General features: G+C 42.4%; 1 protein-coding gene across 2 annotated transcripts in view; it reads right to left on the bottom strand.

The window, feature by feature from the left end:
* LMTK2 (lemur tyrosine kinase 2) overlaps positions 1 to 11545 on the bottom strand; it is a 41315-nt gene extending 29770 nt beyond the window's left edge. For both annotated transcript variants that reach the window (XR_005981893.2, XM_012577867.5), the window contains exon 1: positions 11179 to 11545. Coding sequence is in view for 1 of the 2 variants with exons in the window: in XM_012577867.5 (XP_012433321.5) it covers positions 11179 to 11332 (154 nt within the window). In the remaining variant the exon portion in view is untranslated. The remainder of the gene's footprint in view (positions 1 to 11178) is intronic.
* Positions 11546 to 14732: the final 3187 nt, after the last annotated feature.

Here is a 14732-nt window from a genome sequence, read left to right as displayed (position 1 = left end):
CTGTGAAGTCATTAATCAGCTAAATTACGGTAACAAACACCAGTAATACAGCTGTAGATAAAATTTAAGGAATTCCTTTAAACTCCTAAGTGAAACAAAATAACAAAAGGTAGCTTTACTAAAAAAAAAAAAAAACAACAAAAACTACATTACCAGGTATTACAAATTAAAAGCACAAGGCAATTTTCACACAGAAATTTATGAACAGAAGCTTTAATACAATAAAAATACCAATTATTCTGGGCAAGTTTCTGCAACAGTTACAGAACAGCATTCCAGATGACTCACACAAGTAAGAAGCACTTACTAAGAATTACAGAACCCATCTCTCTTTGGATAAACTTTGAAGTTTCTAACATATTAATTAATAAATAATTCTTAATTTGCAGGGTTTTTAAAAAAATTAATGTAAAGTTAAGAATTCTATTATGGCAACCTGCAATTGGGCTAAAATTTATTGTAAGTAAAGCTATTTTAATAGCTTGCATGAATACATATTCAGTGACAGAAGTTACTGATTAAGTATTGGAACTGGTCTTTGTGACAAAGTGCTGAAAATCTGCTGCAGTATAACCTCATTTGCATTTTTCAACTATTTCCATCCAATGATTAATTCACTGGAGCTTAGTAAAATGAGTTGAAACTAGAAGATGTTTAATACACCCTTTTGTTTGTAAATTGTGGAAGTATGAAGCAATGACATTTATTTTATGGTCCTGACTGAATAAAGCAACCAGCAAGAAATCCATTCTAATTAATGCAGAGGAACATTTAATAAAGTCATCAAACAAGAATTTTCCTAAATTAAAAAACCTGCTAAAAAAGATTTTAAATTTAAATAATTTCAAAAGAAACCTGGATAAATTCCAATAAACATAATTATTGCAGAAGATTATTAATACCATACATTCTGGAGAAGTTAATAGATTTACTTAGCATATCAGTTTAAAACCCTGCCATATTTACTGTAACCCTATGCAGTAACAACCTAAGGCATCTTAATAGCTAACCAGAAGCCAGAATCTGTTGTTTAGGAAAGGAAGAGCCAAACAGATTAAAAAATACTCTTTAACATGCCAACAATAAAAGGCTTCCTGCAGCTAATACAAATAGTCTAGACTAGTCTGCTTTGGTATATCCAAACTACTTAGACCGGAGGAAGAGGCCTGGATTATATCAGTCCTGTATTAAAATAAGCAGGAGATGAAGCACAGCTGCGTCACTGTGTCACTGCAAGTTTAACACAACACAGTGCTTTGCAAAGCTCTGTGCTAGGACATGTTCCAGCCCAAAATGGCACCTAGATGGTCCTGAATTATCAACACAGAAAACCAGGTATTCTTTCAAAGCTACACAGGATTAAATACATCTATGACATTTACCCACTTTTTAGAAGCACACGGTATCATAAACAAGTTCAAGCCCTGGCTGAGGCAGATATTTAATTAGCAGCTACCAAAGCAGATTCCTCAGCCCCTCTGAAGATGCCGTTTTCTGAGCAAGTTCTTCACTAAAGCCTAAACTGGAGCACAGCACATTTGCAGGCAAAGGCTGTACACAGGCAAGTACACGACCAGGCTCACTGAGGACACAATGATGATGAACTGCGTTGGCATTCTCAGGATCAAGTACAGACCTGAGAACACACCCATCAGTATTTATTACAATATTTCAAGGGCTGGAAAAGGTTCTTTTCATACAAAGCATATTTCAAAGCAACTTATATAGGCCAGGATTTCCTATACCTTCCTGACTTCCTTTTATATAGGCCAGGATTTCCTATACCTTCCTGACTTTCTTTTATATAGGCCAGGATTTCCTATACCTTCCTGACTTTCTTTTATATCTCCTTTCTTCATAAGACAATTCTCCAACCACCAAATGCACCGCCTAAGCAAACACAAGTTCTTGTTTCACTACAACTGTTCCCCTTCTCTATCCCATTTCCCAGTCTGCCCCCAATACTCAAATGTCACCCACCGGTGGCATCCTTTGGTATCATTAATTACAAGTAATGAGCATGCCAACTAGCCAAATATTCCATCTATGTTTACTTGTCAAGCAACAGCCTCCACTCAGGACAACACAGCACCAGATGAAGCTGCCCACACATGAGGGATGCTGGGCCTGCCTTTCTTCTACGGATTATGAAAGGCCAGGATGCCTGAACTGTTGATTTTGGTTCAATGTGAGTAATCACATTATTAAAGTCTCCACCTTCATAAAACTGGGCTAAAAAACGCATGATTCCACGCAGTTCTAAGCACAGGGAAAAAGAAAAGTAAATGTATATTCCAGACATGACCGAGTACACTCATAAAAGACGTTCACTACTGCGATAAAGGCAGCGTAAGGCACAGATAAATTAAGCATTATTAGGGCACAGTGAACTTCAAGGGAGCATCTGATTTTAAGCTTTCAGCACAGTAGTTGCTATGCAACAACAGTCCCACTGCATAAGCAAGAGCCCATTTCCTTTCAGGAGCAGCTATATAACTGGCACTAATAGCTATAACAATTTCCAGCACAAATCTAGCATGACAGCAGTCACTTAAACTGTCTCTTGGACACACTCAAATTATATGATCATGAACTAAGATGCTACTTTATGACACCAAGTCAGAACAGTGCAATCTTTAAAATACTAATGAATGACCAAATCTCCTTTTGTTCCCTAGCTAAACCCAGGGCATCTTTCATGAACTTTGTCAGTTTACTTACTCTGCTTTTAACGAATATTAAAGCAACCACATTTAAAAGTGTAATATCACCCTAATTTATAGTGGTTTTGACAAATGTGATTTTAAAAGCTATCCCAACTTTCCTAAATAATACTGTCATTTTCTTTTATGCCAGCAATTAAGTGGGAAAGTGCTATCGACTCCTACCCAGTTCTCCACAAGTCAGATTCAGATCATTATCTTTACCTCATAAAGAATTTCTCCTGCATTTATTTACTCCCTGAAGTCTTCAGAGGTTTGCTACTAATAAGCACAAAACCATACAGACAGAACCAGGCCCATAAATTCAGATGGCCTGCAGGTAACAGGCAGAATACTAAGCCAAACCTCTATTCAAAATTATTTTAGACACATCTATTGCATAATGCCTGATTTGTATGACAAGGTAAAGCACAACAGACACTGCAACTCCTCCATTTCACAACAAATAAACCCCAACCAAACTCAAGCGCATTCCATTCGTTACCACATTCCTGTAATCTCAATTTTTTCCTGCTATGCTCCATTTAACAACTGAGCCAAAAAAAAGCATAATTTCCAAGATTAAGTTTCAGAAGAAATGAGTGCATTACCATTATTTAGTTGTGCAATGCTATATCACAGTGGGCTTTAAAACACAACATTAGAAGGGCATTCAAATCACCAACCTTCAACTGAGCTACAACACACACAAACAGAAGTTTTGAAGGAGTGTTATTTGCATTTCAGACATTCTTTTGAAAATAAAATGAAAATAATTTTAGTGTGAGAGAGACACTCCAAATTCCAATCAGCCTTTTGCTTTGAAGGGCCATTACCAGTACAGTACCAGCACTACAGGAAGAAATATTCCCAAGATCTTTGACTTCCATTGACTTGCTGTCCTCAACACAATGGCAGCACCTTAGTGAAATATAAAATGGTTCCAAATGCCCAAAGTATTTCAAGCAGAGATTGGAAATGTTCCTTCACTGAGCAAATCCCTAAGAACAGACACACAACACTGCTAAAGGAACTTTTAATGTTTCTCAGTCTATACCTGAAATTTTCAGCATTCAAATTTTTAAGACACTCAACTAAAGCACAAATGTTTACTATCTTAAAACAGTAACGTAGAACAAACTGTTGAAAATAGTATCAACTGAAGAGTTGTTTCAAAAGTCTGTCTTCTCATAACATTACTGCTACCCTTACACTGGATAATGCAAATGTCTAATGCATTACTAATAAAAGTAACCTTCACTATTAAGTACCCTTATGAAAAAGCACTTTATCACCTGATTTTATTTTTCCTTCTATGAAAAATTTTATTTTCTAGATATAGTCTCAAGAAAAAAACTCTTGGGGACTTATAGGTACAGCTATCCAAGTTACTTGTGCACAACTGTACTTACTCTTTCTGAAAACAAGAAGCCATAACTAACAGCTTGTCAATAAAACGATTTCCTGGCTAAACCTGAATTGTGCCACATGGCCTAAATCAAAGTCTGGCACTTGGAAAGATACAAGTAAAATGACAAGACTTAGTATTAGTGTGGGAAAAAAATAATCAAAAATCAAATACAAGTCTGTTCCCATATTCCTCTAGACAGAAATTGAGACATTCATCCCTCTACTTGACTTGTCCATTACAACCCCTGTCTTACCCTAGAACTCCATTAGGTCCCTCATGGGGCAGGTGGGTGGGATCAAAGGCCAAGGCACATGCAGAGACAATTCTCCTGAAAAGCCAACTGCTTTTCTTCTTTACAACAATTAACCATCAGAAAGAACGGTAACAGACATAAACATAGCCATTTCTTACAGAGTTTACCCCATGAAACAATAAAAAGACCTGTGACACTCCTCAACCCATCTTGAGTTGTGGATGTATTTCTACAGTGCCAAAAGGCAGCTGCACAGTTAAATGTGCATTTTCTGGACACATGACCCTGAAATACCACTGTCCTATGCAATAAGTTACAATATTTTCCAGAAGAAATCTTTGCTACTTCATATCACAACTGGATGTGTTATACTACGCCAACAATTCTTGGCAAATTATTTCTGTCCTGTTTGTCCTTAAAAACAACAGGAGTCTATCCTGCAGTATAAGCCAATATTTTTTCAAACTACTTTATCTCATGTTCCCCCTAAATACTTTCACAATGTGCTTCAAATTAATTTCTTCTACACGTATTTAAATCCACTCCGCATGTTAGGGTGGCACATGTTCCATATCCTAAGGCAAGAATATCCAGGGCAATGCTGGACTCTCCCAGAGCACAGCATCTCAGAACAGCACTGCACTGATCCTCCTGCTCCTGAGCACTTGTCCTGGCCTGCATATTGGCTGAACAGTTAATAACCAGCAAAACTCTGAGATGGGATTAGTTTTACATTACTGACCTTATTCTATTATCCTAAAAGTCTTCCCAGTAATGTCAGAGAATTACTCACATAACAGCATACTGCTCAATTTTAATAAGGACTAAATATAGGCTGGTACTTCAAGTGTTTACAGAGTGTGATCTGTTTGAAGTTTCAGTGCTAGAATCTCATGTTTGCACAAAGGCATCTTAAGACAAGGCAAAAAATATCCGTGTTAAATAATTATGTGCCTTATGCCTTCGTGGCAGTGTTTCTGGAAAAGCTGGGAAGCATTATCATCTTGCAAATGCATCACTGACTCTTAATTGCATGTATGTATGTGTGTCAGAATGTACATACACACAAAATTCTACTGAGCATACTTTATTCTGTACTGCTAGATGTTGGTTTTGACAATTAATTCCTGCTCAAGTACTTTTTTTTTTTCATTTCTCCAACAGTTAGGCACAGGTGTTGTAGTTTGTTTTTTTTTTTTCAACACAGGAAAGACCACGGTAATTTAAAGTAGCGGGAGATGATCACCCAGAAAAGCATTATCTACAGCATGGAAACCAAATGACAGTATCTCTTCCTCCTACCATTTGATAGCAACACAAGCCATTAAGATACAATGCTTTTGAAGAGACTAATTTCAGTTCACAGGAAAGAAATCCATAAATGCAACTTTCATGCGATGGGATTCTCCAGAATCTTGATTTTATAGTAGATGCCTTTCTAACTCCAATGTACAGCTGAGTTAAGAAAAGCCAGAGAGAAAGGAAGCAGCAGCATTTTGTAAAAAGAGCTTATTAGATCTATTTCTCATCCCTATTCATAGCTAAAGGATCCCTGGGCAGAACAGGCCATCAAGAAAGTGATTGATTTTGGAGAACTGGATCTGATATACAGGCTGAAAGCCTAAAAGTCAGCACTAAAAAAATCTACTGTTACTATTTTCTGCACATCCTTCATACCACGCTCCAGTGGCAGTCCCAAAAGAATCATGTCGCTGTTAAGTCACTACAGTGCTGTTTTCTTATCAGGAAGGAAACTTTTGTAAGTGCAGCAGTGTTGGACAAGGTGTTACTTTGTACAGCATTTCATACTGAAAATCACTCAGAAGACAATTTACTGACAATGTGCTTCCCACCACTACCTTGACTAAGCTAAATATGGCACAACACCTTCCTATAGACAGCCCTTAAAGCACACATGCAGGCTGAAAGGACTATCCTGACACATTTTGTACATTTATGCTTGACAAAATGTTTCTTCTATCTAGACGTTGCTCAAGACCTTTCATAACAGCAGTACAATGAAAACAAAGAGCTCATACAGAGCAACAAAAGCATTGAAGCTTTTGCAAATTGTATCCAGAATTGTATCAAGCTCCAGACACTAAATTCCCAGACCAAACAGAAAGGCAGACCCAAAATAAAAGCTAAGGAAGACTCCAGTACTCCATGTGCTGTCCTTCTGCTGCAGAACTGCAGTGTTAGTACTGAAACAGATCTGTGATTTTTTGCAGCTCTGGCATTACACTGCCCAAGGTCCCTTTATCCCACGCAGATAAGCAAGCATCCAGAAAATTACTCCCAATCATATTTACCCATCCAGAATGTTGGATCTCACTATATATATATATATATTTATTTTTTTTTTTTAAATGCAGGGGCACAACCAGCACCCAGCAATTGGCCCTTTCAAACCAATGCCCAGTGCCTGATGCTGTGACAACAAACCTTCAAACACTCTCTGATCAGTGCTATCTTAATATGCTGCAATGATACCTGGGGAATTATTAAATACACCCAAGCATTCAAGACATGAGAAATTGCTTCAGAAAGTGACCTTGTCCTGTGAGGACTCCTTTAGTTGGAGCAAAGTCCAGACACTTTACAGCCACAGGCAGAGAAAGCAAACCAAGCTTGTGAACAAAGCCCTGTGTGGAACATCCCTGCAGGCCAAAGTCAGGGTTGGCTTCTCACCTCAAACTCACAGATACAAATGAAAGATAAAAGATGAACTTCCAGTTCCATTTTTTCTAGTTCTACAATTATTAAGTGCCTGGGACAGCAGCTATAAAAAGAAATACAGGGACAAGTAAACAAGTCCAGCTTGAAGGTGGAGGAAGGATAGACCATTCCCATGAAAGGCACATACCACAATTAAAATCCCTACTGTAAAAACAAGATTTTTCTTAACTTTCAGTGATCCAAGTTGCTAACTTGCATAAGAAAATGGCTTTTCTTATCATGTGCAAGTCACAGACATTTTACATTGTACCAAACCACAGGCCACAACTGCAATTTGGCCCCAGTCTGACAGAACTCCAAGTAAAACATCAAGCCAAAGCAACTCAAAAGCAAAAATTTTCCCAGGAGTATATATGTACTACAGAGCTCATCCTAATACAAAAACAAAGAAAAAGTTACTCCATCTCAAAGTTTTAACTTGCCGTCTGAGGCCAGCCAACTGAATATTTAGATACTTGAGATTTGTACAGCTGCATGAATATTTAAATACTCCAGATGAACATCTCTGGATACCATACACCAAATTCTAATCATCTCCTCCTGGATCCTACATGACCAAGTCCATCAGCAGAGACTCTCTGCCACTAATACCCAATTGGGCCATTCAGTTGCAAGGGTCTCAAAAAGCAATCATGTAGGCACCAAGTCCAGCTCTTCGCTTCAACTGATCAGACTGTGCAGTCATCAGAAGTGTGAAACTGAATACACCTGCTAAAAATGCTACCACCTATTCAAGTTTTACAGGATAATTAAAGTATTTTTGAGTCTGTCTTCTTTGTATTTGCAAGACTTCATACAGCACAGAGATGATGAAAACACTTTGTCTGACATTACACACACACTTGATTCAGATGCTCAGTAGAATTGAGGTCAAGTATGGAAATCCAAGTCAGAACTGAGAGCCTGAATATACATGTAAAGCTTTAGCACAGTAAAGCAGCCATGGCAGTTTGTGATGCACTGTTTGCCTGCTAAACACTGCTGCAGGAAAGCAGTGCCCAAATGTCCTTCCTTCAGCCACACAGCTGGTAGTGCAAGTCACATTAGGCTGATGCACTTGGGGAAAATCACCAATACTCTGCAGGTGAAAGACAATTTCAACACTTCAGCCTTGAAACTCCTTTCCAGCACAACTGTCCCAGCTCTAACCTCCAGTATAAAGTCAAACTTTAAACTCAGAACTATCACAATACATATCAGTATCCTTTTTTTCCACTCACAGAATAAATTAAACCTAAGTTGGTTCAAGTATTTTTAGGCAGTAGCATCTTCAACAGCTTGTTTTTCATATTTCCTATAATAATTGCTATGAACCTTACCAAGGAAACAGTTCAAGTTTGATTACCTCCTCTCCTTATTGTTGGACAAAAAACATATTAAATTAGTTTAGAAATACAACATCAAAAAGGCAAGATAAATATAGAAGACCTTGTCAATGCATGCCTTCATCTGCAAGCACTACGAAGCCACACTTGAGAAGAGCAGCATCATTCCTCTCCATGGGGCCCTGGAACCTGACAGCTCCCCAGCCACCCAGTCTGGCAAACTTCCACAGCATTCCCACAAACTGGAGCAGTTTTGCACAAGGAAACCAATCTAGTCTTGCTAGAACTTGCCCATCACCATTTCCAGCATTCTAGCTTCCTCCCCAAAGGAGAATTTATTATAGGTATACTTCATGAAATATTCCATAAAATTCCTTACAATAACTACAGGCACTTTCCTCCTTTTTCTGTGGATCCCATCTTTCCTGTTACAAACAACACACAAAAATGTTTCTCCAATGTCAAAGAATCAAGCATTCTTGCTAGGTGAAGAACTGTGGGATTCTAAATTTTGAAACCAGTTAGTAATCACTCCATGAAAAGCCCATTAAATTCCTCTCAAGCTTTCAATCCACATGGACCAGACCAAGTGTCACAGTCAACTGCAAAAACTGCCAAGGAAAAAATGGAGCCCACCACCACCTGCCAGCCCCAAAAGAGGAAATCAAAGCAAACTGTCACGGGACACAAGAGTGACATTCACAATTTGGCTGAATTGTTTTTAAACACAACCCATGACTCTTGACCCTGCAAAATAACATCACAGTTTGTCTTCTGACAAGTTTAAAACCTGCCTAGAATGGCAGAGAAGGTTCAAGCTGAACCTGTCTCATTGTCATCCACAGGGAAGATATTCACAGGAAGGAAAAAAACAAAGGCCTTGTAGCCTTCCCCCAGCTCCTGCTGCTCATACAGGTGATGACACAGGACAGGTTGCAGCCTAAGAACCTGTTGCACCCAAACCCACCAGGCACACATTATTTCAGGCAGGAGGAAGTCCTCCCAGCAAAAGTGATGCCAGTGAAACTGGAAAAGGCACCTAAAAATCCATCGACAAAGTAATCCAAATACACTGTGTCTTCCATGGCCAAAGACACAGGAGAAAGCAGCAGCCTCATTCCCTGGAGCTCACTGGGTTTCCCATGACAGCATCAGGACAGTTGGCTAAACTTGAGATAACATCCCATGTATACATACTGTGGCCTAAATATAACCAAAACCTACGTATAAAATTACAGTGCCTCATTCATGTTGTATCACCCCCAATACCACAGCATCATAAATATTTCTCTTAGCAGTACTGCACTTGGCACAGCCAATTCAGTCTTTGAAATTACAGAATAAAAAAAAAACCAAAAACAAACAACATCACCTTAATACTGTGTCCTGCAATTTGTCCAATCAGCTTTTCATTCTGAGAATAAAGCTTTTTACCAGTGCCATGGAAGTTATGCTTTGTTCCCCATCTTTGTAAGGTACATGCATAATCCTTATAGGAAAGAGAAAACTGAACTGAAAAAATTTTGACATTTCCCTTTAAATAGAAAAACTAACTGCATTTCAAGGAAAGTAAGACCCAGGATAGGCATTATAAAATCTTTCATACAGAACTGATTCTGCTGTCTTACCTTACAGCTCAATGATAAATGAATATTGTTTGCATAAACCTCAGGTATTTCATAAATTTTAAAAACTACCATTTAGCCTCAAAGAAATAAAGATTTGACTGACAGTTTTCTCTTTTTCAGAAGTTCACTTTTACATGAAGTATGAAAGATCTCAAAGCAGGCTGATGTAGGGAGTGACTTATGAACAATTCATAAATCTTCTGGGAAGGAAAAACTGGGAAAGAGACACAGGTCCAAAAAAAAAGGAAGTATGGGTACCACTCCCAGTTTTGATACTTCAAGTGGAAGAGCAGCCAAATTACCTAATCTTTGTGCTTCATATCTTTCCCTCCCCACTGTTCCTGCTCCTCCCTCAACATCTTGTCTATTTAAGCTGTACAACTCCTCATGGCTAGAAGGGAATCTCAGCCCACTTTCCAACCAACCCAACCCTAACAAAATTTAGTCTCAAGACAATGCTGTGTTTGCAAATCCCAATGAAATGTCAACAATAAAAATGAATCAAAGACACAGCTGGTACCTGTGAGTCCTAATAAACCTCTGATTCAACCGCGAGGACATAATTTTTAGTTTGCGCTTTTAAGACAAACAGGAAAATAAGCAGGGAAATCGAAGGAAGTCAGCGTTACCTAACATAGGAGAGAAATAAATGTGAACTACATGACTATTTAGAGAGGCCGGGCCGGGGGGGCCGGGGGGAAATCCGACTAATCTGACCGGAAAACAGGGAAGTGCCGTCTGCCCTGAAGAGCCTCCACCCAGGAACGGGAGCCCCGGTGATTCACAGGCAAAACCAGAAAAAAGAAAATCCCGCCGAGCTCAGTACAGGTGAAAGCAGCAGCACTATCAAAGAAGAAGGTCTGCGATAAACACACAGACAGAACAAGCACGTAGCTCAGTGCCAGGGGTCTGAGCGAACCGCAGCGGGATATCGCTCCCTGCCACCGGCGGAGCCGTGACCTACAGCCGGGGAGCCCCATCCGCCCGCCGTGCCCTTCCCGACGCTTCGGCGGAGCCCTGCCGGCAGCACGGGGGAGGGACGGGGCTCTCAAACCCGCAGCGCCGCCGCTCCGGGCCCCGCCGCGGAGCCGCGCCCCCAGCCCCGCTTCTCCTCGCTCACCTGCACCTGCCGGCGGCAGCGGAGCCGCCGCAGCGCTCCCCGCGAGCGGCCACAGCAGAAGGACGAGCCCGAGCAGGTGCCGCGGGCCGAGGGGCCGCGCGCCACCGCCCCCCCGCCGCCCGGCGCTCCCGCCGAGCCCCCGGCGCTGCCGCATGCCGTCCGCTCCCGGACCGAGGCCCGGCGCCGAACGAGGGGCTCGAGGTTCTCAGCGACTCCGGGGAGCCCCCGCGGCATTCGCCGCCTCCCGGCTCCGCGGCATCGGCCCCGCCGCCGCTCCTCTCACAGAGCCCCACCGGCCGCCGCCGCCGCCGCCATCTTCCGGGCTACCTGACCGCGACGGGGCGGGGCGCGCCGCTGACTGGCAGCCCGAAGCACCAATCAAACCGCGCCTCGCGCTCAGGAGGCGGCCCCACTGGTTGGGACGGGGTTAATCCGTGATTGACAGCTGTATCAGCCAATCGCTCCGCAGAGGGCGAGCTAGGGCGAGGGAAGGCTGCGGCGCGAGAGCAGCGGCGCGCGGTTGCCAATTAAGCCTCGCTCCGAACGGTTGGGGGGGCGGGGCGTCGCTCTGATTGACGGCTCTCTCCGCCAATCGGCTGGCTGGGCGGGGCGGCGAAGGCGGGGCTTGGCCGAGCCCGCGCTCAGGACTCGAGCGCGCGGCGAGGGCAGCGCCCCCTGGCGGCTGAATGTCCCCTGAGGGCCGGTGCGGGCGTGGAGCCCCCTCAGAGCTGTGCCCGGGACTGCGCGGCCCTGAGGGGCACAGAGCGCGGCCATCCCTCGGGATCGGCCCTGCTGCCATCCCTCGGGATCAGCCCCTGCTGCCATCCCGGGATCAGCCCTGCGGGGCACAGAGCGCGGCCATCCCTCGGGATCAGCCCTGCGGGGACACAGAGCGCGGCCATCCCTCGGGATCAGTCCTGCTGCCATCCCTCGGGATCAGTCCTGCTGCCATCCCTCGGGATCAGCCCTGCAGGAGCACAGTCCCTGCTGCCATCCCTCGGGATCAGCCCTGCGGGGACAGTCCCTGCTGCCATCCCTCGGGATCAGTCCCTGCTGCCATCCCTCGGGATCAGCCCTGCAGGAGCACAGTCCCTGCTGCCATCCCTCGGGATCAGCCCTGCGGGGACAGTCCCTGCTGCCATCCCTCGGGATCAGTCCCTCCTACCATCCCTCGGGATCAGCCCTGCGGGGACAGTCCCTCCTGCCATCCCTCGGGATCAGCCCTGCGGGGACACGGTCCCCGCTGCCATCCCTCGGGATCAGCCCTGCGGGGACAGTCCCTCCTGCCATCCCTCGGGGTGAACTCTGCCTCTTCCCGCTGCCCTGCGGGGCTGATGAGCCCCAGGTTAGACACTGCGATGGGCACACCACCCTCCCTCTGCAGCCCGAGCGCTTCCAAGGCTGGAGGTGACCTTGTTGAATTATTGATACCAGCAGGGTTTAGAAATAAAGATTATTCTCGTTTAGGTCTGTGATTATGCTGAACTTTGAGTACATGAAAATTAGGTGTCAGCTCTAAGCAGCATAAATGGAAGTGTTAATCTAAGCAACCAGGGGCTCTGCAGTGAGGAAACAGGGAAATACCATATGACTAACAAACTAGATTTCAGTTTTTCAGATAATTTAACAAAAAGGCTAATTATGTCAAGATTATATAATGACTTTGGGAGCACAGATTGTCCAAAGAAATGTACAATGAGTACATTGTACATCAATGCACCCCTGGGAATTCATGAAAGAAAGTTTTGTGTCCAAAGTAGTATTTGGAACATTGTGTCCAGGAAGACAAAACATAAACCCAAATTCCCACTGTCCCTCTGAATTTTCTCTACCATGGAAATGGTAGAGATATACTGGATATATACATGGATATACTTGAATCAAGCTACTCTTACCAAGTGTGTGTTTAACCCCAGTCTGCTATCCTCTGTCTGGTTGAAGACACTAATTGTGTAACCAAATGACCCATATTTTTTGAAATACTCTAATTAGTTTTTCTTCCAAAGGAAATATTTTACTTGAATAATAAAATTGAATATAATAATCTCTTTTGTTGCTTTAGTACATTATTACTAATTCATGATCCTATTTATAATGAATTACATTCTAAAACAATCCCAGAATATTGTTTGTCTGGTTGTCTGGATTTCAGGGACGGGAGGCAAAATTTGATCCCTTCTTTTAAAATTAGTGATATGTTATATACAATATATATAATATGTATGACATAATTTTTTCGTGTACAAACAGCCACTATCTCCATGTAAATAGCTCTTGGCTGTTGTAATACTGAGGCTGGTCATGACAAAGCTGGGTCTTTTTCTGTATGTACTGTAAATATCCAGTGGAAAAATCAAAGTCAGCCCTTTTCCCTTCACTCTATCCCATCTCCCTCCCATGAGCATGGACACCAGAGCTGGGGCTTTTGGACATGAGTGTGGCTCCTTGCAGCTGAGCTTAGAGCCACGCTTTGTAATGATGGTTATTCAAACAACACCGTGTTTCTGAGATGTAACTCAGGCAGATCCTGTGTCCTGAGCCCTGCAGTGCCTTGGGTCTGAGGTACTTCTGAGCTCTGCCACTGACCTCATGCAAATTCCACACTGAAAAAGTGTTGAGATTGATAGCAGCTACAGACATGAAGTTTAAACCTTCCTTTGTAGCCTTACAGCAGGTCTACAGTGCAAGGGTGTTCTCATTTCACTGCTGAAAACAATTCATTGCATCTCAGCACAGCAAGCTGCTTGATATCCCAACCCACCCTATCATAATTGAATGCTGGGCCTTTGATGTAATTTTCTGATAAAACATCATGTTGTAATATCATCTGGGGCATTATGGCAGCATATCATTACAAGGACTTGTTAGAGCACTATTCTATAATGATGGGACACTTAAGGTTTGCTGTGAATTAGTCACTGGTAGAAGCTAAATATCCAAACCTTCCAATCCTTTGTTCTACACATTAGTCACAGTTTACTCCTTATCTTCAAATACACCACAAACATCAAAAAAACTCCAAGAATGCAAAGCCTCATCTCCTGTCTCTATCCTCAGGAATGATGCATTCACTCATTTACAACTTCTGCAATTAAATATCTGTGTAACTACACAAGACTAATGGGATGAGCAACATAATAGCGAGTAATCCAAAAGGCACTTACAAAGAAAATATATTTCCTTATACAAAACTCTTCCTATACACAAAATGGGACGGGTTACCACGTATCACTGCCTCGCGTTTCTTGATTATGCACTGTTATCATGGCTAAATTACTGAAGCTGCTGTTCCGCGTGGGAGGTGTTAAAACCTTTTTTTAGAGACAGATAATTGGATCAACTAAAGGATGTTGATAGTTTTATTTTCAGTTGGTTTTCTTCAATATTTTTGAAAACATTATTCGTGCAGAAGGAATATTTGTCTAGCAGGCTCACTGAGCTGCCAGAGGGGTGTTAAAGGTCCTCAGTGTAACTGTGAATAAAACCCCAAAAGAATCACAATTCATTTACTACAAAACAGCATCTCCAAGCGCCAGGAACTGAGCTGATCACAG

Source organism: Taeniopygia guttata, chromosome 14, assembly GCF_048771995.1.
Source record: "Taeniopygia guttata chromosome 14, bTaeGut7.mat, whole genome shotgun sequence".
Taxonomy (NCBI): Eukaryota; Metazoa; Chordata; class Aves; order Passeriformes; family Estrildidae; genus Taeniopygia; species Taeniopygia guttata.
The sequence above is the reverse complement of the archived record's forward strand: the minus strand, read 5'-3'. Positions and strand labels throughout refer to the sequence as shown.